The sequence below is a fragment of the Anas acuta genome, chromosome 5 (genome assembly GCF_963932015.1).
Source record: "Anas acuta chromosome 5, bAnaAcu1.1, whole genome shotgun sequence".
Taxonomy (NCBI): domain Eukaryota; kingdom Metazoa; phylum Chordata; class Aves; order Anseriformes; family Anatidae; genus Anas; species Anas acuta.
Genome location: NC_088983.1, coordinates 32087543 through 32112335, shown reverse-complemented (window position 1 = coordinate 32112335; position 24793 = coordinate 32087543). Strand labels below are relative to the sequence as shown.

The 24793-nt window shown below is 45.6% G+C and overlaps 2 protein-coding genes across 10 annotated transcripts; one reads left to right on the top strand and one right to left on the bottom strand.

Moving 5' to 3' along the window:
* Positions 1-77: 77 nt before the first annotated feature.
* On the bottom strand, positions 78-2330 carry HARBI1 (harbinger transposase derived 1). Its single transcript, XM_068683784.1, has 2 exons — positions 1469-2330; positions 78-857 (listed from the first exon to the last, which is right to left on the bottom strand). The coding sequence occupies exons 1-2, from the start codon at positions 2136-2138 to the stop codon at positions 481-483; spliced, it is 1047 nt and encodes a 348-aa protein (XP_068539885.1). The 5' UTR covers positions 2139-2330; the 3' UTR covers positions 78-480.
* Positions 1895-23492, top strand: ATG13 (autophagy related 13). Of its 9 annotated transcripts, none has more exons than XM_068683769.1 (18): positions 1895-2036; positions 6583-6664; positions 7283-7363; positions 7985-8104; positions 8549-8595; positions 9108-9248; positions 9647-9687; positions 10224-10320; positions 10665-10763; positions 11550-11640; positions 14105-14203; positions 15535-15645; positions 16435-16568; positions 17750-17867; positions 18593-18670; positions 19030-19146; positions 19619-19747; positions 20493-23492. In XM_068683769.1, exons 2-18 carry the CDS (start codon positions 6596-6598, stop codon positions 20568-20570), a joined length of 1650 nt encoding a protein of 549 aa, XP_068539870.1. In that variant the 5' UTR covers positions 1895-2036; positions 6583-6595; the 3' UTR covers positions 20571-23492. The 9 variants fall into 9 exon arrangements, with proteins under 9 accessions (XP_068539870.1, XP_068539873.1, XP_068539877.1 ...); XM_068683771.1 differs by lacking the exon at positions 1895-2036 and adding an exon at positions 2370-2515 and having other exon boundaries at positions 15562-15645; XM_068683768.1 differs by lacking the exon at positions 1895-2036 and adding an exon at positions 2370-2515.
* Positions 23493-24793: the final 1301 nt, after the last annotated feature.

Sequence of the window (24793 nt, the reverse complement as noted above, 5' to 3'; positions counted from 1 at the left end):
CAGGGTTTTGTGAGGACTTTGCAAAAATGTATACCTGAAAACCAAAAGAGCAGCCCTTACACCCTGCTGCTCATGAATTTGGGGTCCGCACGGGAGTTTAATTTGTGTGAAATGCTGATTTAAAACTCAGCGGTGATTCGGGTTACAAAGAGGCACGGAACTGTCGTGAAATAGTGCAAGGCTTACAGGCTTGCCATTGTTATCAAAGACAACGTCCCAAGGCTCTCCGTTGATCTCGCATTACAGTCATTGTTCCCGAAATAAAAGGGGAGTCTACAAGCATCAGTAACAGTGAACATTTAGCAATTACATGACACCTCTGAGGAGATCAAGAGAAGCTCATAATACCCCCTGAAATGAAGTGAATCAAATTTGCCCTCATCCCACACCCGCACAGTCATTACAAACTTAAGGAGAGGGACACAGTTGCTCTCTGTATCATCTCAGATGACCCGCTGAAGCCCTCCCCCTGTCACAACACTAGCTAAAGTGCGTAAGTAGAAGCTCCTGGCGAATACGACAGGCTTCCGAGTCCATTGATTCCATCTGCTCATACTCCTCTTCGGGCTGCTCCACGTGTCCCGTGGCCGGGGAGGACCACACGTCCAGCCCGTGTTCCAGGGAGATGTTATGGAGCACGCAGCAGGCCAGAATGATGTGGCTGGATTTCTCCGGGGAATACTGCAGGGTGCCTTTGGACCCGTCCAGGCAGCGGAAGCGTGACCGAATGGTTCTGAATGTCCGCTCAATGACGTTGTGGGTGGCGGAGTGCGCCATGTTGTAGCGGTACTCTGCGGGGGTCTCGGGGATGTGCAGGGGGGTCATCAGCCAGGTTCGGAGAAAGAAGGAGCTGTCACCTGTTGGCAGGGAAAAGAAGGGAGACGGGTTACAGACCTACAGTTAGCCACCTCAGGGCGTCAGCTCTTCGCCCCAGGTTTTCTGGTAGTGTGGATGCGGAATAACATCTCTCAGGCTAGAACAGAAAAGATGAAAGAGCAACAATAACTGGGTTACAAATGTGACAAATAACAAGGTAAAGACATTCCCTTTTACACAGGGAAATGCTTGAAGTATGTGGAATAGAATATGAGAATCCATTTACTGTGCAATACGGTGAAAGTAAGACAACTGGACCGAGAGCATAAACAGAATCATTGCGGCATTCATCTTAGAAAGGGGTAGAATTCTGAAAAGGTCAAATAGAAATTAAATTGTACAAATCAGTACAAATTACAATATGAATACGAATTAGTATATACAATGATCTTAGTATTTGTAACACAGATTGCAAGTTGCCGTTCTAGACTTCCAAGAACAGTCCAAACTGAACATCAAGTCTCGAGGAATTTGCAGGAAGCAGTAAGAACTGAACTTATTGCCTGTGCCGCGAGGCTTCAAACTCGAAGAGGCGCCAGCACAGAAAGGGAAGGGCCTTTCCGCAGGCAGGAGTGAGGAAAAGCCGACTTACCAAGCAGCCAGCCGTCCTTATGGAGCGCGTTTTCGAACTGGCTGGCGAGGGCTGCCTGCTGCAGGACGGTGCAGTCCGGCAGGCTGCCCGGCCAGTGCGTCTCCGCACTCAGCAGGGCTCCCCGGGCGTCGCACACCATCAGGCAGTTGAGCGAGTGCAGGCCCTTGCGGTTGACGTAGGCCAGGTCCTCGGCGTTGGGCGCTTTGATGGCCACGTGCGTGCAGTCCACCACCCCCAGCACCCCCGGCATGCCCGCCAGCCCGTAGAAGTCCTCCTTCAGGCCCTGCACCGCCGCCTCGTCCTGGGGGAAGCGGATGAAGCGCGAGGCCCTTTCCACCAGCGCCTCGGTGACGTTGGCGACGCAGCGGCTCATGGAGGCCTGGCTGATGCCCATGGCGTCGCCCATGCGGGTCTGGAAGGAGCCCGAGGTGTAGAAGCCCAGCGCCGCCAGCACCTGCGTCTCGGGGCTGATGGCCCTGGAGCGCTGCGTGGGGCGCGTCAGGCTGGCCCCCAGCAGCTCCACCAGGTAGCGGATGAAGCGGCGGGGGAAGCCGTAGGTGGCCACCAGGTACTCGTCCGTCACATCCTCCAGCCTGAACCTGTCCAGCGTGCGCTGCCCGCGCCCGTACAGCAGCAGGTCGCAGTCCAGCACCGCCACGGGCACGGCCATGGCCGACACCCGGGGGGGGGGACACACAGATTCGCCACAGCCTCACGCCAGCCCCCAGGGAGCGAGGAGGGTGGGGAGGGCGGGCAGGGGGGCGGCTGCTGAGGGGGCGCTGCCTCGCTGCTCCCCGCCTCGCCTCCTCCCTCCCCGCTGGAGGGGCGGCGAAGCGCTGCCGGCGTGTGGAAAGTGCGGCGGCGGATGCTCAGGCGGCGCCTCCCCCGATGAAAACAAGCGGCCGTGATGGCGGCGCCGAGCGGGCCGAGGCTGTGAGGCGGAGCGGAGCCCCCCCCGCCGCCGCCACCGCCGCCACCGCCCCCGTCCCCGCCTCGCCTCACGGGGGCCCCGCGGGATGAGCCCCCCGCACCGCCGCCACCACGCAGGTACCGGCACCCGGCGCTGAGGCGCTGAAGGTGGGGGGGGGGGGGGAGCCCGCGGTGGGTGAGGGGAGCCTGAAACGGGTTAAAACCTTAAAAATAGGTCGCTGAATAAACCACACAGCGGGGAAATGGAGGTGAACGTCCAGCAACCGCCCGGGCTGCGCGGAGTTCGGTTTCCAGGCCTCGCAGGGCGCCTTGCAGCAGGGGGCTTTTTATAGGCGCTTGTTAATGTGCTCAAAATACCTGCTCGCACCACAGCTTCGTGCTTCCAGAGAGCTTCTAGGAAAGGCTTCTTGGCAGCCGGGCCTATTTGTCCAAGGCGCGCTATTAAAAGCTGCCCAAACTTCTTGTTTACCTGAGGGACCCGGCAAGGAGCGGCCGGAGCCCAGCGGAGGACGAGCTCAGACGTGAGTTCTGGGTCCTGCGGGTACAAAACAGGTCTGAAAAGAGGAGCGAGAGCAGGGAACCCGCTCTGGGGGCACCATCAAGGAGGTAACTGGGGAGGGGGGACTGGGACGAGCACAGCCCGCCTCATAGGAATGGAAGGGCTCTCACCGCCCTCTGCTCTTTTTTAGTGCTGGTGTGGTGCTCTGGGGTAGAAACCTTGACTAATTACTGCGTCTATCTGTTTTAAAGGGAAGCACGATGAGGTAGAGCTGTAGCGGCCGTGGCTCAGAGCGAAATCTCAGAGGAGGGAGGTAATGGCAGCAGCCTGTACGTGCTTTCCCCAGCACTAACACTGACGCCCGGTGCGTGCCAGGTGCTTCAGCTCCTTTACATGAGTGTCAAACGCTCGTGCCCAGCGAATTCCCAGGCACGAAACCCGTAGGGCAACGCAGGTGCTCACAGGTGTCGCCGTGCACCTGTCGGGCGCCGGGCTCACAAGTGCCTGCACGCAGCACGGCCGCTGGCAGCGGAGCAGGGCCACGTGTGCTGCCTTGTTCATCCAGGCTGCACCGACACACCAAGGGGACAGCTCTTGCAGCTTGTTGCATCATGCAGGCGAGGTGCCCTCGCCTTCTGTTCCCGTGCCCTTCGCTTGGCGAAGCAGGCTGTAGCTACAGGTAGAGCGTGGCACAATGCTTGGGTGTCAAAACAATGGGGAAGGCTAATGTTTATCTTGGAACCTTGTGAAAAAGAGAGAGGCTTTAGCTAAAAAAGCCACGTAGCATTTCACCTTTGAGTATTTTTCTCCGACTTTTCTGTAGAGAGGGAAGAGGAGACAACGCCACGTGAATAAAGATGAGTATGAAAGTAGGTATTGCAGAAAGGGAGAGGCAAAGCAGAAAGCCAGGTAGCCGAGACGTTTGTTTTACCTGTCAGCAGCCTGTGTGCAAGGCTAAAGCAGCGAGGTGGCTGTTTGTTTAAGGGATTATTTGGTTGAGGGGGAAGCAGTCATCTGGAGATTTCTGAACAAGACCAAAGGTTAGATCCTTCTGGGTGTTAGTGTAAAATTAGATAGCGTCCTCGCTGAGCTGAGCATTGCTTGGGTAACTGGCGCTTAACAAGGACCGCGTCGGCATCACAACCTGCAGGACTTCAGGAGTCGAATGAGTTTGGTGGAACTAAACTTAAAGAATTTTGAGGTCAGATTGTGGCAGCAAACCCGCAGTCATGAAAGCATTTTTGTAAATAAAACATTTGTAGTTCTAGGTCTGTGTTGACTCTTCTCAAGGGTGATTCTGCAGGTGAACACTGCCTCAGCAGGTGGCAAGTAATCATCAGAGGCTTCCCTGCAAAAATGAGGAGATGCCGGTTGCCAGATGACAGGCCTTAGACGTGCCAGGGGCTGAGTTCCAGGGTCATAGTTTTCCCTGAAATTACAGATCCCTGACGTGGAATCTTGCCCGATTGTTCCTGCTGTGCTTCAAACTCGGGTGAGTCAGCTGTTGCTGGCATTTGGAGCTTGAGGAATGAAACTCCAACTGTTTCATGGATGTTACAGAAAGTTTGGGATCTTGCAGAAAGATTTCTGTTCCTGATGGAGCAGGGCAGAACTGTGAAGCTCTCATCCTTGGAACCCTGCATCTAAGGCATGGCTCTGGTGGCTGTTTCTGTCCCCTCTAGAGGTATTTGGGTAATACCAGAACTAATGCCTACGTTGCACAGAGAACCATGCTGATGGTTTGCATTGTTTCCTTACCTAACTGGCCACTGATCTTAACATCTTTTGTTAGTTCCCTAATGTTTTGTGGCAGTCAATACCCAGAATTTCTTTCCAGTCCCATAAGGCAAATGCAGGTGATCTATTTGACAGCTCTCCTATGCCAAAAGGATAAATTCTTCCGTGTACCTTTCTCCAGGAATCACAAATAAATGCCCTGTTGCTTCTTTTCACATTAAAAGCTAATTTGATTTCTCTCAGTATTTAAGTGTCAGCATTTTTCTTGCTGAGAAAAAGATTTTTTTTAATACAGTGTTTTACTGCCCATATCAGCCAGGTTTTCTGTGGATCTCAGGTCCTCTTAACCCCTACACTTAATTAAGTCAGAAAAATTATTATTACACACTTTTTTTTTTTCGTAGTGGGAAGGGTCAATACTGAAAGCTTCTTCTGCAGAGGTAAGGATATCGAAATTTGATAATGTATCTACTGTTAAATCATTTATGTTGTTAGTTTTCAAATCATAATATATAATAAAAGAGGTGGAGTGCTGGGAGGTGCCCTATGAATGTAGCCCAGGAACTTCCCACCACACCAGGTGCTCAGCTTTGTTTTTATCGAGTCATGCAGAAAGCAGCATTCGGCCCTGTACCGTGCCCTGTTAACTGCAGTGCTCTCATGTAGCAGCATTACTTAAAATAGGCGTTTACTTCTATTAATTGAAATATTTCAAGTAGAACTTCTGGATGTGCGTAGCCATGAAAGATTATATGATATTTTCTGTCTGATCGGGGTTATTGGCCCCTTTGGCTAAGCTTTAAGTTGTATTAAGTCACATACCCAGCCCTTCTCGACGCTACGGTCCTGCTGCAAGTTCAGGCATTGCTCAGAGGTTCGACGCTGGGTGAAGTGACCTCGCACACCATACCCGCTGCTCGCCCACTGACCTGGGGACCCCAGCCTGCCCTGGGCAGCGCAGTCCCTGTGCAGGTGATGTTGGACGAGGCACTTTGGGGTGACAAGCTGTCTCAGAGCCAAAACAGCAACAGGAGTTAAGAATGAATTGATACTTTGAAGGCTTACGAGCAAAAAGCACAATCAAAACGGTTAATTAAGGCAGTCCTCCCCACGGTCTCTGTATGGTTAACTTACATGTGAAGAAGCTGAGAGACAGGGAAGTTGCCATTTATCCCAGACCACGTGAGGTGATGGTGGCAGAAATCTGCTTAGTAGCTTGGCCGGCCTGGCTTCAGGCACTGTGCAAGTCCCACGGCGCTGCTAAAACCGTCGGTAATACTTTGAAAATCAAGCTGGTGTGATTGTGGGAGCTGAGTGTTTGGCATCTGGGGCTGTCAAGGAGTGCAGGTGGCATTGTGGTCTGTCCTTTGAGAAAATACATCTTTTGGGTTGCTTGTAGGTGAACTTGTGGCTGTACAGATTTACTGTCAATACTGTTTGTTGGGAGTAAAGAAGCCCATTCCAGCAATGATTTGTTATACAGATTTCGGTACCTGCTGAAATACACCTGGAAACTGGTTTTAGAACTTCAGACCCAACTAAAAACAATGTGGCTTGGTTTTGACCAGCACTGTTAACAGAGAATACCTTATTTCTGAAGCCAAGACTGCCCTGTCTGATGGACAGCTTGATACAGAACCCAGTGTGGTGTTGGTGGGTGTTCTGTGTTAAAATTAAACTAGCAAAATTAGAGAAAATCTACCCAGTTTTACGTGCCCCCTATTTTGTTACTTTTTTTCCCTAGTACCTTTTATGTGGACAGTATATATCATTATTCACAGGAATTTTTAAAAAGTTCAAAGTTCTTAGCATGTTGGTCTTTTAACAGGTGTTTGGTGCTTACATATTTCTCTTGAAGTAGCCTCAAATGGCAAAATATTTTGAAATCTTAAACTCCAGACAGAAAGCTGTAGGAAGATTTCATCCCCCTGCCTGTGCTATATTTCAGATTGCCATATGCAATGGACACTGATCTCAGTTCCCAGGACAGGAAGGACCTGGACAAGTTCATCAAATTTTTTGCTCTAAAGGTATTTTTTTTCTCATATGTGTAAATGCCTCTGTTTTTCTTGTTTATGAAAAAAGCCATGGAATAAGTGGCAGGCACATCACAGCTCTGTCAGCGCGGGGCTCCTGTCAACCTATCTAATCACCCTGCAGTTCGGCAGTACCTTCTGTTGGGCTCAAAACTTCCTTTTCACCCTATCTACATTTATGTTGACATGTAACTATAAAACTTGGCCTCACTTGGTACCTAGATTTTACTTCCTGGCCTTGCTAGATGCAAGTAGAAACTCCGGCAGTGGACATGTTGTAAACATACGGAATGGCTTGACGTCTGTTTGTGTGTCCAGGTTCAGGATATAACTGTGAACTTTGGTTCAGTCGTAAAGGAAGCTATGCAACTCCCGATCACAAAACCAACTTAGTCATTTCATGTTCTAACAAAGAAGGGTCAGCTTAAAATCATTTTCTGTCTGAAATACGTTTAGCTGTTGCATGTAATAATTTAAGATGATTACACCTGAAGATTAGCAAACTCTACTTCTCTATGTTTTGGTCAGCCCTTTCATTTTTTACTTGGAATATCGGTGAGGTTCTGAACTCTGCTGAACGCAGGAGCTCAGATCTTGTCCTTTCTATTTCAGACGGTACAAGTAATTGTCCAGGCTCGACTTGGAGAGAAGATCTGTACCCGATCATCATCCTCCCCAACAGGCTCTGACTGGGTAACGTCACGTTTTGTAAAGCAGCTCCATTTCTGTTTTTGTTTTTTTGTGTGTTGAGAACACAATAAGGTTCTTTCAGTCCTGTGCAGGCTGTAATAACTATTCATATAACAGCTACTATATTCAATTATGTTGATTGGCATTTTTTTTTCTTGTTGACATGCAGCGTGTCACTCTGGGCTCTCTAAGGGCTGATTAGAGGAGAGATAAATGACACCTCTCAGCAGCTCCTGCCAGCTGACTAGGGCACATTTCCAAGATCTGCTGGGGATGGGGTGATGAGTTCTCTTCTGTCAGAAGTTTGCAGTTCTGCAGCTCAGGACTGTATAAGTGATGGGCTTTATTAAAATTGGAGAGACACAAGATACTCTGTGGGTGAATGTATGACGCAAGTGAGAGAAAAGGAACAAGTTTTTTACAGCAGGATCAAGAAAAACACTTGAATTAGCAGCCAAGGAAATGTTTGCAAATATGAAAAGCCTGAGCCAATCTGGGAATTTTCTGTTTCATAAATATTTCAATGGACACTGACCTAGTATGTTATATATAGGCCTCCACAGTGTACTATTAGGCAGTTTTTCAAAGAAATGCAAAAATTTAATCATCTCTTTCATTCTGCAGTTCAATTTGGCCATCAAAGATATACCAGAGGTTACTCATGAAGCAAAGAAAGCCTTGGCAGGACAGCTGCCCGCTGTTGGACGGTCCATGTGTGTGGAGATTTCTCTCAAAACCTCAGAGGTGAGGACGGAGTTAAAATAGATGGTGATTTTAATTTATTATTTTTACTTGAATCTTAAGTCACCTTCCAGAGCTCTTACCTTTTAGCCCAAAATAATGCAGAAGCATCTTCATTTATGAAGTTAGGTAATGCGTTAATGAAATGCGTTGCTTGACAAAAACAATACACTGCAAGTATCTGAAACCAGACACACAAATGGCAGAGCAGCAAAACTTAGTTTCATAAACCATGAGGAGCTTAGCCACTCTGAGGAGGGCATTGCCTCAGATGATCAAGTTTTTTGGTGAGACCTCCAGTGCACCTTTTTCTATTGTTGCATTGTAAGAAAGTGGGAACTGGGAGAATCGTGTACTGAGAGGTGTGGTTGTTGCTGATTATTAATGAGATGTGAAAAGAATTGTTCTCTGAAATGAGCCTTTGTTTGCCATCTTTCTCTGATCCAGGGGGATTCCATGGAGCTAGAGATTTGGTGTCTAGAAATGAATGAAAAGTAAGTGCATTCTTCACACTTTCTTTGTGTTTGTTATTTGTTTGTCTTAGCTCATGAAATGGGGAAGCGCTCCATCCATGTTGCTGAATGAGCACATAATTGGCTGTGTGGCCTGTGACACTTCAGAGGGAAGTTGCCTCTTTGTCTAGTGCAGCTGTCAAGCTGTTTAATAGTAGTGTCAAGAAAAGAAAATAGTAATTTTGTTCATTCTTCCATTATAATTAGTAGACCTCCTGAGATACAAGAATACATATGCTCATTAACTACATTTTTTTCTAATATTCTAAAGATGTTTCTGTCTAGTACCAGGCTGCATGGCATTTTTCAATAATTCTACAACAGGTGACTAGATTGAAGTAGGACTCTTAGCAGATTGGTCAATAACAGCAGACTGCATTGTGACCTTATTTTTGTCATTTTGGCAATAAAACTGACATGAAAGAATTGGCCCAGACTCATTTTGATTAAAAATTTGCCTTCTTACTCCTAATTTTTTCCTTTGTGTTCTATAGGTGTGACAAAGAAATCAAAGTTTCATACACCGTATACAACAGGCTGTCTCTACTACTGAAGTCTTTGCTTGCTATAACCAGGGTAACTCCAGCCTACAGACTCTCAAGGAAACAAGGCCATGAATATGTGATATTGTACAGGTGAAGTGGAATATGAAATTACTTATCTGGAATAGCAGAGACAAAAATAGATTTGCATAGGGCAACTGTAAATGTGGTAAAAAGGGATGAGTGACAGTAAATTCAAATGAATTGGATTTAACTACTACTGAAGAGCCTTACAGCCTCATTCACAGACATTTTAAACTTAAAGAAATATTTTTGATTAGACTCAACTACAATTTTCTCTTCCATTTTATGTAGCATGTCTTCTGAAGTAGCTGGAAGGCTGAGATGGGCATTCTAGCTGCTGCTTATGTTTTTTCCTAAAGAGGAAAAGTGGTTCCAACTGTTCAACTCATAAAATTAAATAAGTAATACAGATGTATACTATCTGTATGTGCCCACTGGACCTAATAGATTTTTTTTCTTTCTTTCAGGATATATTTTGGTGAAGTGCAACTGAGCGGCTTGGGAGAAGGTATGGTTAGGCAACACACACAAACTAGAGCAGAACTGTTTTCTGTGCTGGTGACACATTTGTTATTATTCCTAAGTGCCACAAGGAACATAAAGCCTGAGGTTTAGACATGATTTTTATCTGGATCAGTAAAGGGTCATGTCATAACGTGGCAGGTACAATGTGGTGCTTTGACAAATCTAGAATGATTGACAGTTTGACTCTAGTGATCCAGAACTGAAAGAAGAATATGGAGGTATGTTTATAAGGCACAGGACCAGTAAAGGAGATAGTGATTTACTCAGGATCAAGAAGCATTTCAGAGCAATATATGAGACCAAGATAAGAAACAACATCAGTAGTCTTGCAGATGAAGCCTGCCAGCAAGGCAACCTAGTCCTGCTTTGATAAAGGTTGTGTGCGTGCGTGTGTTTGGAGATGAGATTGCAAGGGATAATGAAAACACCACAGAAATAAGACCATACAAGAAGGCAGTAAGGAACATAAGAAGGTTCTGTGTAATCAGTAGAACTGATAATCATTCTTTAACCCTACAGGTTTCCAAACAGTCCGTGTTGGGACAGTGGGTACCCCAGTTGGCACCATCACTTTGTCTTGTGCCTACAGAATCAACCTTGCTTTCATGTCAACCAGGTGAGAAAATGGGATCATACCACAAACTGTTTCACAATAACGTAGTATTAAACCCCTCATATTATAAGCCTCTAAATCTTTCCCTTCTGCTTATCCTTTCCTGCTGAAATTCTCCTTAATGGAGAATATTCTCTAACGCTCCAGTCTTGCAGCAAGCAGAGTATTTGGGTAGCCCTGAGTCAGGCTCTAGAACTCCAAATTGCTTGGAGTTGCAGGGCTGAACTGTAAAGATGCTCTGGTCCCATTTCTAGACACTAGGGCTCTCTGTGAGGGTACCATGAATTGGGATGCAGTAAAGAGAAAAAGCACCTTTTCCAATAATGCCATTGCTTGTTGCCTTGCAGGCAGTTTGAGAGGACCCCTCCTATCATGGGGATTATCATTGATCACTTTGTGGACCGTCCCTATCCCAGCTCTTCGCCCATGCACCCCTGCAATTACAGGTGAGGAAATGCTGAGTGAAGTCATGGGCCATGGTGAAGGCATCGTTATGTCCAAATACAGAGCCTTTTCCACTGACTGCATGGGAAGGGAGACTGGAGGATTAGGGTCAATCCTATTGATCTGGTTGAGCATGTAAGGAAAGGCAACATTTGTGTCTAGAATACTGAGTGTTTGAAGCCAAATTCCTTACAGAATTCCTTTACCAAATTCCTTACAGAAACACTCAGAGACAAAAGAGGTTTAACCTTGGCTGTCTTCATGAGTTTAGAAGAGTAACAGTTACTCTTGCTGTAGAACTCCATGTCCAGAGGCATGCAGCTCCAGGGATTTCTAATAGAGAAAGATTACAGGTGAATTTCTCTTTGTAGATGAGAGGTTTGCCCAAAGTTCTTGTGAGAGCACTCACGGTAGGACCAGAGGTATTTTTTGAGAGCGGTTCGGTAAACACGAAAGCATGTAGCATTGGCTGGTGTAAGAAAAACTTTTAGTGTTTAAGAAAACCTTTTCTTTAGTGTTTGTTTTTAACAAACAAAAACAAACAGGGTTGTGTTTCTATTTGTGAGTAGAAGAGAAGCTCTTAGGATAATTCTGGGGAAAATGAATATTTCCATACCCTGTTTTCCTCACTTCTCCCAAGTAGATTATGAGAGCCCTTAATAATTCTCCTTTCAACTCCACCCAAATACTCTCAACTTCCCTGCAGCGTTTGTCCCAGTGTGTTTTGCTATTTGTTAGTTGTGTGGAATATTTCCAGTTAGGATGTTTTTCTTCCCTTCCTACTTTAGAGCTGGTGAGGACAACGGTGCGGTATACCCCTCAGTAGAAGATTCCCAAGAAGTGTGTACCACATCATTCTCCACCTCTCCTCCATCTCAGGTAAGAGAAAACAGGCTCTTTTTATTCTTAGGAAGAACAATCACTATCAGTGTAGTGTGCATATTCCTACATCAAGTACTGTGCAAACATGCAGACTCCTGCTGCTAATTAAAATTTAATGTGCAAGCTTCTTACTCTGATTGCTTTCTGAGTAAAACCTAGTCAAACACTAATTTCAACAGGATGCTAAAGGACTAGAAAGACTGAATTACTGAGAAAGACCAAAAGAACCAACTCCTTTAGCTGGTCTGAGACATGACTGAAGAGGATAGCAGCGTACTAGATACATACACATACTGGTACTGTGAAAACAGGAATTCAAGGGATCAATGCCAGGTAGCTTAGGTAGAGGTAACGGGCTGATATTGAGAAAAAAAAACACTGAATTATCAGGAAGATGCATGTGGCACAGTCATATTTTCCAGACAGCAGTCTGGAAAACCAGAAAAAAGACAAAAGCCTTTGTTGGAACATCTAAAACAAGTTTGGGCAGCAGGAGTAAGTATCGGCAAATAAACTGGGTCATCATGTTGAACTAAGCACTTAATACAGTTCTCTGTACTTCTACCTACCCATGCAAATTTTATTGAAGTTTCGATTTTAAAATAAAAAGAAAATGGATGCCTTCTGAATCTTGAAGAACAGGAACTCCAATTACTCCCTTTGCTCCTGTCCATATATATCTGACTCCACAATTCTGTATTTTGAAGACTTGGCCAGCTTTGCTGTTTTCCTATGACTTTAAATATTCACGAATGTTTCGCCTTGCTGTCCAAGCAGATGGCTCTACTGAACTTTAAAGACAATCTAAAGACTCTGTAAATCTCTTTTGCTCTGGATGTGAAATGCAGAATGAAGTACAATTGCAATGTGGTTCCAAATCAAAAGAATTTGCTATGGGTCTTTCTGCTGCTTCAGAGGAAGCAGTATGATTGGTTTAGCAGAGTACGTTCTACTGAATGAATGAGCCAGAAATGAGCTCTTCTTAGGAAGCATTTTTGTGCCAACTGGCAGCTTTTGGGTGACAGGACCTCAGGCAGTGAGCCTCAGGCAATGTTGAAGTGATCAGCCAGCACTCACGGTAAGTCTGAAGGAATAAAGTTTTTTTCCTGTTCCAGGATACACAGCTGAGGAGATGGGTTTGTGGCAGAGTTGTGTCCTGCCTGTTCACAAAGCAAGCTAAGTGCAGTAAGGTCATGAGGAAATTTCCACTGGCTTGCTCATGCCAGTGTTACTTAACAGTAAGAATGTTTGTAAATACACTGAAGCTGACATTTCCCCAGGGGACGTGGAGCTTTGCTGTCACTGAGGGAAAAAGCTTTATGAAACCAGATGAACCTCAAGGATTCACATCAAGTATGAGCCTACATTCTTGCTTTTTTGTGGCTCATAGCTGCCATATGCTGTATGCTTATTTATAAAGCAACTGCCAGTCTTCTTTACCACAGTTAGAATTGTATGGCTGTCTTGACAGAGTGGTTTCTAAAGTAAATTGGAGGGGGAAAACTAATTTCTTTCTCCAATTTTCTATTTACAACTTAATGCTTAGGAGAATACTGGAAACTGTGTGGTGTAGACAGCCTATAGGCAGACTGTCCAAAGCTCTGCCTGCCTTCCCGGTAGAAATGAGGTCTAGCCTGCATGATACAAGGAAATAAGGGTTACCTTTTCCCTGTGAGCTTGTACAGCGTATCTGTTGTGTGTGTTTGTAAAGTACCCCAAATTCGTGAGAAAACCTGGCTACAGGTAATACCCAGAAACAATTCATCATCATCCTGTGCTGTTAGGAGAATGACTGCTATAAAGTGTAGGACTAAACCAGACCTGGGTTGCCCTTTTTGCATGAGCAGTCTCTGTAAGACGGTGTTTGCTTCTAGAGTGTCAGTACTGGTGAAGGAGCTCTCTCTTCACATCTATATGTTTGTATTTCCCTTAGTCTGGGCCCTCTGTAGTCTTAGGGTGCAGCACAGACATGCAGAGATACGATCCCTGCTGCCCTTGCGAATACTGGAAGACTAAGAGTGTGTATGGATGGAAAGTATGGAAATATGTGTGATTTGTACATTCCAAAACAAAATTGCTCTTGGCTTTTTCTGGCAACCACTCAGGCTTCTCCTTGCTAATTGGCTGGTAACAGTTCTAATTAGCTGTGGGACAGAGTCTCTGGCAGTTACTTTCTGTTGGTGTTCACTGGAGTCTTAAATATTACCTGTGTGGAGTGGTTCACCGAGACTGGAAAGCAGTCAATTCTTTATAAAATGAACGTGTTTCTGGCAATATTGAGAATTCTGCTCCATGTGGAGGCGTGGCTGCTGCAGCCAAACACTCCTCACTAGCATTCAGTTCATCCAACTCTTTATAGTTCTTCTCTGAAGTCCTTCTTTCTCTTTCTCTCTCTCTTTCTCTCTCCCCCTCTCACTCTTTCTTTTCCTTGTTTCCTCTGTGTGTCTGTGTTTGTGCACAGTGTGTTTTTACTGTCACAAAGGCACATTTTCAGACCCCTCCTCCTGTCGTGACGGACACCCTGAAGGTCCCAGTGATGGGACTGGCCTTTTCACATCAAGTGAGTTGTCAATCGAATATGTTATACATGGCCAGGTAGTACTGGCATGACAGAACAAATACAGGAAAGTACAAACGGGACAATGCAGAATGGTTGTTGTACATGGGAAAGGCTGGTCAACCCCAAACGGGACAGGTATGTTATATGGTCAAGTAACCAGTTAACAGTTTGCAAAACCAGTGTGCTCTAAATATAAAGCCCACCTGGAATCTTTGCACTGAACAGCAGTCCTGCAGGAAGCAGCCTGTAAAACTTGATACAGGAGAAAGAGGAGTTTTCTGCCAGATTTTAAAAGGGTCTTCACTGGAGAGCAAGGTTTTGGTTTAAAAAAAGAAAAAGGCACAGCATAGATTTTTCAGGCTGGTCAGGGGTTGAGAAGGAGCTGGCATTCCCTAGAACGTGCACTAGTCATTAAAACAGAGATGCTGTTAATTTGAAGGAGAAAAAAAAAACAAAACAAACACTTCCATCTGTCTTCCTGGTTATGAGTAACACCTGGTGAAGACCTGAATTACTGTTACTTGTTTACATCTCACAGGTCCGTCTAAAGTCATATTCCTCATATTTGGGTGAGTCTCACAACAGAGGACAGAGAAATATTTTAATAAACAAATAAAAGTAGAAATGCTTGGCTACTACAAAGCTTAGGAAAAGTGGTTAAAGAATGGAGAAGTGTGGCTGTAGATATTGAGTATTTCTTAAACAGAGGTAATATCAGTGAGCAACGCTCACATAAATTCCTTAAGAAACTTCTCCAGGAAGATGCATGTGAAATCTTCAAGGCAATGTGAGTTCTTTAAAAAGAGTCAAGTTTGCTGGATATCTCTAGAGCAAAATACTAACAATACTGTACCTGCTCTTTGAGAAAAGATTGCTCCTTTCAGCTTAACTAGCCTCATTTGGATAAAAGTGCTTCTCATCAGTCAGTTTCCTGTAGATCAGCTATTTTCATGTGCAGTGGAAAGGGGTTCAGTTGATAGCATAGTTGCTTTTTGGGAAAATAAAACATTATCTCCTGAAGTATGTGAAACAGGCCTGCAGAGCTGCCCTGTGACTGAATGTCAGCTGTACCTCACATAGCCTCTTGTATGTGTAGGAAACCAGTCTTACTTTCTTGTCGAGGCCCTAACTTTGTCCCTTGCAATAAGACCTTTTCAAAGTAATGACCTCTGCAAGTGACTAACAAAAATCTAGCATCCTTCTGCCAGCCTGAAACACCGTGCTGTGCCTCTGACTTCTCCTTCAGTGACTGATTATTCAGACTGTGGGGCATTCCCCTTCCCCTTCCTCTCTCCTCTCCCTTTGCCCTTGTTTTTTCTCTTCTTTCTTAGCTTTCCAGCTCTCGTCTTTCCTATCAGCCTGCTGCCCTGGGAGTTGGATCAGCTGACATGGGGTACCCCGTAATCTTTGCTGGTGGCTTGAATGCTGCGCACCCTCACCAGGTACTTGTAGAGGGTAGAAGAACAAGCATGGCTGGTACTGCAACAATTACGTCACCTCTACATCTGAGAGAGGCCTGGCAACTAGTGCATGCGTTGGTGTCCTGTCTGTCAGGAATGAGAAGAATCTAGGGTAAATATAGGGAAAGCACAGCTTGCACAGAAGCTAGGAATTGGCTCCCCAACATCCTTGACTGTGCTGTGGTAGGGTAAAGGTCACATAGAGAAACTGTGCTAAGAGAGGCCAGACCTGTTTGCAGAACCAAACCTGTTTGCCTGCACCGATGTGCCACTAATTCCAAACTTTGGCTGCCTGACAGAGCTGCTGCCACTGTGAGTCTCCAAGCGCAGCACAGAGCTTGGAGCTGTAGGACATGCTGACAGTCCGTATTGGTGTATTTCCATCCAAGCATCAGACAAAGTCAGCTAAGCTGACAGAAGTCTTTTTCTGCCTGTAATGTTGCTTCTGTACCAGAGTGTTGCTGACGTAGTGATGGTAGCAAGAAGATAGGATTTTTTATTTTTATTTCCTCCCCTCTCCATAAGCAGAGGGCCTATGGACAGAGAGCCCTGCCCTATAGAACAGGCCTGAAGTGGAGAGGAATAGGAAGGGAACAAGAGTTTGTACTGAGGTGCTCACCATCCACTTGACATCATCTCATGGGGGCAAGAGCCCAAGTCATACACCAAAAAACACAGTTTAGTCCCAAAGTGTTGGAATCTGCTCTGCACTGCCCTGCGTTGTGGCACTGATTTTGGGATGTCTAACTTGATCGTTCCTCTCCGTCTCAGCTTATTGGTCCAGGCAAAGAGGGGGGAGTTCCCCCAGTTCCTAGCCAGCCAGCACATGGCACCCAAGCTGACCAAGAGCGGATGTGCACCCCGCTAGATGGAGTCCACTACTCAGCTGCTACTCCTTCTAGTAGGTAGGTTGGTTTTAGATCAATCACCACTTGTGCTAACCCGTTTAGAATCATGTTAACATAAAACTTCGTGTTTTCCCCTTTTTAGTTATTGTTTGTAGCATAACTCTTGTCTTCTCTCCCCTACCCCTAAAACAGCGAGCAGCTTTCTCTGACTGGGATTTCTTCAGCCTTTCCCCAAACAATGATCTCACCCATCTACTTAGAGCTGCTGGTCACCTTAACATGCTTGTGCCTTCTGTTATTGCAACCTTACTGTACAGTTTATGTATTCTTAAGCTCTGTACTGGTTTTGCTGATTGTGAAGCAACAAGGTGAACTAAGTTCACAAGTGAATCTTAAATTCTTAAGAGATTTAAAGAGAATTGTGGAAAACAGTTGTAGTTACTGCAAATCTATGCACAACATTAAGAAGCTTTAGGCACAAAGTTACGTAAACAATGCAGTCTCAAACTGTCCTAAATCACCTCCCTTTCTGCTAATTAAGTCCTTTTTTTGGTCACCATATTCATTTCTTATGAAGTGTCTCTTGGGGTCACATAGTTCTGAGTCAATATGTTAAGCAGAGATTTTGCTATGAGGAAACCACAAATCATAACAGCACTAGCACTTTCCTGGGTATGTTATGTAAACAGTCATTGTGCCAGAAGACTAAACCTTTTTCTTTGATGTTTTAAATTTCCAAATACTTGTGGTAGGAAAGTAAACAGGCCATAGAAATAAACAGTAGCCATGTAGAGAATTAACCATGCTGGCACTGGCTGTTCTGACACATTAGACTGCTGCCTTTGTAACCAGAATGACTGATAAAAGTCTGGTTCTTGCCCTCACCTTCAACAGATTTCTGAAAAAATAGGAGTGATGAGTAGGAACAGCTCTGAACGTACACGTTGTGAAGTTAAGTCCCTCTCCAAGAAAGAAAAAGCTGTTCCAAGTCAGTTGGACTTTTCATTCAACTAGCTAGTTTTGTTCCAGATTTAAAAAAAATAATCTAAGTCCACAAGTGTCCCAGTCCCCTTTTGTGCTGATGACTGAAGAGGGTGGTGTGAAACAAGGACAGAGATTTCTGTTCTTCTCTTTTCTAATACTAGGAGTAGATCCAGAAAAATGGAAGAGTCTTTCACAACATATGATTTGTCTGTATTGTTTGAGCTGTGAGTCACTCGTTTGCTCTCCTTTCCCAGTGAGGACACAGAAACAGTATCAAACAGCAGCGAAGGGAAGTGTGGCTCCCCACATGACCTTTTGGAGACCATCTTTATCCGGAAAGTGGGAGCTTTTGTCAACAAACCCATTAACCAGGTAACTGGCAGTTCATTTTCTGAGGGCACTGTACTCTGGTTCTCCCATCTTACACCAAGGAAAAAAGCACCCCAATGCCAGGGTGGTCAAGGAGACTGTGTGTGCATATTTCTGCCTGCAACATTTGCCTACAGGGTCTTGTCACAGGCATGTTTTTCATAAAATCCTTTTGGGATGTGGCAGCTGCTGAATTTTCCCTACTTTGTCAACACCCTGTTTGGGTATGGAAGACTTCATACCCCACTTAAGTCCTACAGTGATCTGCTACTACCACATGTTCATAAATTGGAGAAGCTGGCAGCAAGCCTCCTTTCTTAGAAAGCATGTGCAATAGACCATCACAAGTAAGCAAGCATTTAGGAAGCTCATCTTAGACATCTGCCCAGTTACTAAAGCTGCTTTTAAATAAGTTTGTTTTTTTTTTTAAAGCCCTCTTCTAGGCTCTTTGGATGGACGAAGAGGGTTTGCTTGAATGTTTAGCAGTGCATTAATCCTTATCTGTCTCGTATAAGAGGTGTACATGAAATCCCACCTCAGAATATGTGTATTAGGTCAGCTGAGTGCAATCTATTTCATGCCTTTTAAATGAGGTGGTCAGCCTTCTGCCAAGCTGATGATGTGATCTTGGGCAATTTTTAGTAAGCCTGGCAAAGACTTTCAGTAGCCTTTTCTGTGCTGGGTGAGCAGAGCATCTCAGTAAAATTCTTTTTGCTGAATCTCTTCAGGTGACCATGGCCAACTTAGACATTCCTTTTGCCATGTTTGCTCCCAAGAATGTTGAGCTGGAAGATAATGACCCTATGGTAAGCCCCTTCAGAAATACAGTATGTACCTTCTTAGCACCCCTCATACAACGCCCATGCTATTCCCTTCCTTGAATACACTTTGTGGTATTTTTTGTTGGTGAAGGTGTTTTTTGTTTTGTTTTGTTCTTAGGGGATGTCCTTATTTTATTTTTGAAAAAAAAAAATACTAGTTAAGCTTACTTGGTTTCAAGAAATCTCCTGTGCTGAGTCTTGGGGTCTCTCAATGTTCAAGCACATCTTTGCTGCCCCTTCTGCAGCATGTGCTTATGGTCCACCCTCCTAACTGTCCCCACACTGTTAAAATATGCAGATGTGATCATAAGATCAGTACTCACTGTGTTTGCTTTCTTGGGCAGGTCAATCCTCCTGACTCCCCAGAAGCTGAATCTCCTTTACAAGGCAGCTTACACTCAGAGGGCTCCAGTGGCAGCAGCACAGGGAACACCCATGATGACTTTGTTATGATTGACTTTGTAAGTGCCCTGATCAGTGCTCTCACACAGCTGCATCCTCAGGTGGGCTTTATGTGCTGGTGCCATGGCAAATGGTTTAAGAGCTGTTTTCACTGGGGGGAAAAGATCCATGATTGTCTGCTCCAAAATAGAGCCTGCCAGTCCCAGAACTGCAATAATACTGACACAGAGTACCAGCAGCTACCGATGACATAATTTTATAGTTCCTACCAATATCTGGGCTTTTTGTCCTCTCTAATGCTTAAAGGAATTAGCTTCCAAGAGCTGCTTCCTTCCCAGTGCTCAGTCAAACACAGATCTTGGCCAAGGCAGGGCCTAAAGCTGGAGCTGTTCGGTTATTTAATCTGCAATATTGCAAGAGTTGTTATACCAAGATGGTGACCTATAGCAGGTAATATCTTTACCTAAGATCATGGTAAAAGGGAAGCCAATGTCTCCGAATGAGAACTGACAGCAGTGTTTTTGATTCTAGAAACCAGCATTTTCAAAAGATGACATCCTTCCAATGGACCTGGGGACGTTTTACCGTGAGTTTCAGAACCCCCCTCAACTCAGCAGCCTCTCCATTGACATAGGAGCTCAGTCCATGGCAGAGGATTTGGTATGGAACCATGAAGTTTCTGTTTGTGGGCATTGGACATTCTTTATAGTACTCTCCCTATTCCTAGCTTGCAAGAAGTAGCATCCTCTCAGAAGAGAGGCCCTACCCTAAGTGGGGGTCCCTCATTAATATGTTCCAGAGAAACGAAGATTTGTTTGTGGCACACCTGAGGCTCTGAAGCTTGCATGTTTATTTTCAAGCTAAAAGTTGCTGCCTGTGGTCGCTTGCTGTGGTTGTCATTCAGACCCCCAAAACTAATCCCTCAGAACTGATCCTGCTCCTGCTGCATCAGGCTTAGTGGCAGGCTAGGCCTGATCTTGCAGCCTGAGCAGAGGTAAAATCCTGGTGAAAGAGTTGTCTGGGTGAGCTCAGTACTGAATTTGCAGCCACTGTAACATACTGTGGGGAAAAATGAATTCCAAAGGCGAAGTGCTGCAAGTGCCTTGATGAAGGCGGTGACTTGAGCAGGCTGTTGTGCTCCATCTGTCGGAGGAACTGCACAAGGCTAGGCCCCAGTGCACCTCCTCTTCCTGCAGAATAAACAATCCCTGGGCAGAGTGCCCTTCTCAGGGTCACTTGCTGGATCCTACCAGAGGACTCCTGTGCATGTGGGAAGGGGAGCCCAGAGCAGTGGAGAGGGGTTGGATGACTTAGAAAAGGAATTTTTACCATAGAAGGAAGCTGTAAATGCATGCGCTATCTGCTGTGAGTGAGTCCTGATCTGCACCCTTCTTTGCTTTTACAGGACTCATTACCAGAGAAGTTGGCGGTCCATGAGAAAAATGTCAAAGAGTTTGATGCCTTTGTAGAAACCTTGCAGTGAAGGTGTTTTCCAGTTTTGCTGCAGCAGTTCTTCCTCTTCGAGGCATCCTGGAGAACAATGTCAACAAATATCTCTATCACCCCTGTTCTGCCTTCTGTCTCACTTTGACTATTTCCTTCCATCAAGTGAGCTTTCTTTGATTGCTCTTTAACAGCAGATACAGCTCACCTGCTGGTTTCCCTCAGCTACTCCTCTACATAGTTCTGGACTGCTCTTCCTGTTCATCTTCAGTTTTGACTTTATGACCAGTAGGTACACAGGAAGTCAAACTCCAATGTATGAAACTCATTTTCTCTTCAGTCTGTTCTGTGTGGAGGGGCTTTGTGAAAAGTTGCCATGTGTTTCCTCCAAAGATCCCATGGTGTAAGTTTCCCTCGACCTAGTTTCTTGCTAACAGACTGTTTTTCCTACAGTCTTCGATCCTGTTAGAGCATAGAAAGCTTTGGCTCACTTCCAAGGTCTGCGAGTTCAGCAGATCAGCAGTTCTAAGTCCAGGACATCCATTCCGCAGAATGGGGCATTTTGGCCTGACTTCAGTGTGAGCACTTGGAGCCCAGGGAGAGCCGTCGGCTTTGGGACCTGCGTAACACAAGTTACCTTTTATTTTCCTGCTTCTAAGGAACTGGGTCTCCACACAGTCGTTTTGTGAGGCCTTCTGTTATGCTCGCTGATAAGCGGGAGTGGAACTGCAGAAGTGCTTTCCACATTTCCTTCCTGAGTGTACTGCCACTCAGCCGTGCTGAGTTTACCAGTGTTGACAAGCCTGCACGTAGCAGCTGTGATGATGCTGAATTCATAGTCTCTGCTTTTGAAATGTAACTGTAAATACTAGGAATCCTATTTCTTTAGGGTTAATGTAATTAGGAGTCTTAGTCCAAGATTCTTTCCTCTAACCCGTGCAAACTTTTCTGCTTTATGGTTAATAGATGATCTTAATCAAGAAATATTTATTGCTTTTAAAGAAACCTATATTTAAAAGATGTTGTTTTCATGTAGTAGTGCGGGTCATTCTGCCCTGGATCACTGCAGACAGCATGTGTGCCATGGAACCCTGTCCAGTGAGTCTCCTTTTGCAGGAAAATATCCAAGATATTTATTTTCTAAGACAGACTTGATTATTCTAATATAATATTCTGCTTTGGGGACTATGTTTCCATTACATCCAGTCAGGGCCCACTGATACAACGAAATGCACACAGCAGTGTAGTGGAGTGGTGGGGACTTAGGTTAAAAGCTGTATTCTGATAGGTATGGATGAATTTGCAGTGTTCTTCAGCCATTCAGAAGGCAGCTTCTTTGAAGAAGCACATTTTTGGGAGCTTATGGTACTTTTTAATCAGCTGGCTTTCGATGAGCTGAAATTTTATTTTTGTAATGAGCTGGCTACTAGCAGTGCGACTGGCTGGCAGCACTCGGGGTGGTTTGGCTGTTGTGTGTCTTTTGTCTGACGTAAGGAGGGGAGGAGCAGCAGTGACACTAAGCAGAAACCTAGATAAGGTAGGTCTCGTGGTTCTTTCCTCCTCCCATGTGTAACAAACAAGCAATTGCAAGACCCCTTACTGTCCTAATATATGTTTGTTCTTTCCCTTTCTCCAGAAGTGAGGCTGTTCTCTCAGTACTGAGGAACCATCGTAGTTTCCCTAGAGTGGTTAAGTAACCAGCCTTCAAGTTAGTGCGGTGTGGCAGCTTCTTCAGCTTTGCTGCCTTCTTAACTGAAAGAGATTGCTAGCAGGTGACAGGGGAAGCCCAGCTCCTCTCTAGAACACTAACTCTGTGCCCCTGGTAGAGCAAGGAACCAAGCTCAGAGTAGAGCTTGTTGTAAGGTCAGATCAACACAGTGCTTGAACTTTACTGGCTTTTGTGTTAAGTGATGTGTTCCATCACGTGAAGGTCGTGTGAGCTCCAAAAGTCCAGACAAGAGCTGTACTGAAGGAGAATTACCCACCCTGACTTACCCAGCTTACTCACCCGATCCAACTTTCCAATAGCCTCACAAAACTAGGTGCACAGACATCTTAAAGTTTCTAAATGGCTTAGTAGAGGACTTTAGTTACCTGAGATTTAACAAATACTTGATCCCCACAGCCAGAGCCACCTCGTTTTACAGGTAGAAGAGGTATCAGAAGAGTGCAGAACACAAGGAACGAGGGTATTGCCTGGTCCTCGTCTCTGCTCAGGAAGCTGGTCCCTGTCACCTTGTAGGGGTGGTCGCTGTCACCTTTCCCTTAACGTACAGGCAGTTTGAGCTGAGCCGCAAAGCAGCAGAGTGGGAAAAGGGCTGGTTCACACTGTATTCAGGGGGAAGCCCAGAACAGATTGAACTTCATCTAGCCAGTGCTACTGCTGTCCCCTCTCATCACAACGAAAAGCCAGGGAGGCGGCAGAAGGCATGCCATTCTGCTAGTCCTGCCCAGGAGGGCCCCTGAGCCAAGTACTTGCGCTCAGTTGCTGCAGTTCCTAATGTGGCTGCAGCTCCCACACCCCGTTAGCAGCACTTCAGTGGGGCAGTTCTTTTCTACTTCAGCAGGCTGGACATTTGCCTATATAAGCTGCTAGTGTTGAGCTGGATGGCCACAGCAATAAAGAGATGCTCTAGGGCTGAGTTATGTGCCTCTTTTCTGGACATTCCTCAGCTTCAACACATAGTTGCTACATCTAGGTAGGCTCTGAGTTCTCTGACCACTGTGTAAATGCTCTGCTTCAAGAAAGAGCTAGATGCTGCTGCAGCCTGCCACAGCTTGTTATGGGGGCTGTTTATTTTTGCAGGTGTCTGCTCAGTTCTGTGTTGAAGACAGCATGTGTATAGCTGCTGCTTTACAGATACTTTGGGTGAAGGGGAAGGGGAATTGTATTGTTTTGGAAATAGTCTCCAATGTACTTCAAGTATTCGAAGAATTTCCAATAAAACTTTTATGTAAGCAATGGAGTGCTGCACTGCTCTGTTACAGGCTTTTCTCTACATCTACTGACCGCTTTGGAACAGTCCCAGCCTCTCAATCTTTCTCCTTCAGAAACCAGGACCGTCAGTGAGCTGCCTGCCACTGAGTGCAGGATGGAGCAGGCTCCTTGCCTCCACCAGGGCAACGAGCCTGCTATGAGTGTGCTATGTTTGGAGTAGTTAGCAGGACCTCAGTGAGGCTGCCTTCTAGGGAGAAAGAGAGCAAGGAAAAAGACAAAGCAGGTGCCTGCCTGGTCCCATACACAAGCAGGGGGGAACAGTCCTGAGTTTCTTGGATCCAGACTTTCCTGGATGTCCCACCCCAGCTGAAATGTAAACTTACCTCCTAGAGCGGTAGAAAAAAAGCAGAAGGTGCGTGCTCTGAGGTTGTTACTATCACACTTAATAAGAGCATAGGAATATTTAGATCTGATACAAGAAGCAGAAGAGACATGTAAGATGCAGGAAGAACTAGTGTGAGCATCCCAGCAGCAAATGCTGGTGAAGGAGCACACTGCTCGCTGCTCTGCTGTTTGGAGGAAGCACGCAGCTCGTGGCTGTCTGCTAACCAGCCTCAGTCACAGACTGAAGCCTGTGACCGCACAGGCTACAGCCAAAAGCACCATCCATGTGAAACACAGAAGTAGTAAGGTTAAGGAACCTCTTCAGCTCTAGGTATGAGGTACTGTGCAGCAAGTGACAGCAGGTAAATAAATTAATAAATCAGACCACAAGGACCATCCACAAAGTAGCACTTGTGAACAGGTGCCAAAAATGCCTTCTTGTATCTGGCTGATGGCTTCTCACAAGTCCCACTGAACAGTGCCAAGATGTAGATGGCAAATTGGCAACATGGGGAAGCCCTTAATGGGATAGCATGGGCCTTGAACGATACACAATCGGTAATAAAAGCTGAAAAGCAGCAGGCTGCTGTATAATGGCAAGTGCTAACATCAGAATCAACATTGCCAGACACCAAGCCAAGCAGCCAGGGCTCCTGCTACTGCCCAAGGGTAGCGCTTTTAGTTCCAGTGCTCTCTGTACTCCTACTCCCACATCCACTATCTTTTGCTTGTTATGCTGTACTAATCACTTGAGATGTAAAAGTCCTTCTACAAGCCAAAAAGCCTCCTGATTTAACCAGGAACTACAGCGCCTTTAGGAAAAGCCAATTAACCACGTCTGCATCAAGGGCTGGGGTGCAGTGGCCCTAACCCAAGACCACCATACATGCAGGAGTCAGAGCAGTCCCTCTCCTGGGGAGAGGGCAGGTGTGTGCAGATGA

What these genes read in the sequence shown, in the direction of transcription:
- HARBI1 (XM_068683784.1), bottom strand. Translation starts at nt 2,138, where the DNA reads ATGGCCGTGCCCGTGGCGGTGCTGGACTGCGACCTGCTGCTGTACGGG. An exon ending in TAAGGACGGCTGGCTGCTTG is followed by an intron (nt 858 to 1,468) that starts GTAAGTCGGCTT and finishes CCCTGCCAACAG; the next exon opens with GTGACAGCTCCTTCTTTCTC.
- ATG13 (XM_068683769.1), top strand. Translation starts at nt 6,596, where the DNA reads ATGGACACTGATCTCAGTTCCCAGGACAGGAAGGACCTGGACAAGTTC. An exon ending in TGGAAGATAATGACCCTATG is followed by an intron (nt 18,671 to 19,029) that starts GTAAGCCCCTTC and finishes TTTCTTGGGCAG; the next exon opens with GTCAATCCTCCTGACTCCCC. An exon ending in AGTCCATGGCAGAGGATTTG is followed by an intron (nt 19,748 to 20,492) that starts GTATGGAACCAT and finishes TTGCTTTTACAG; the next exon opens with GACTCATTACCAGAGAAGTT.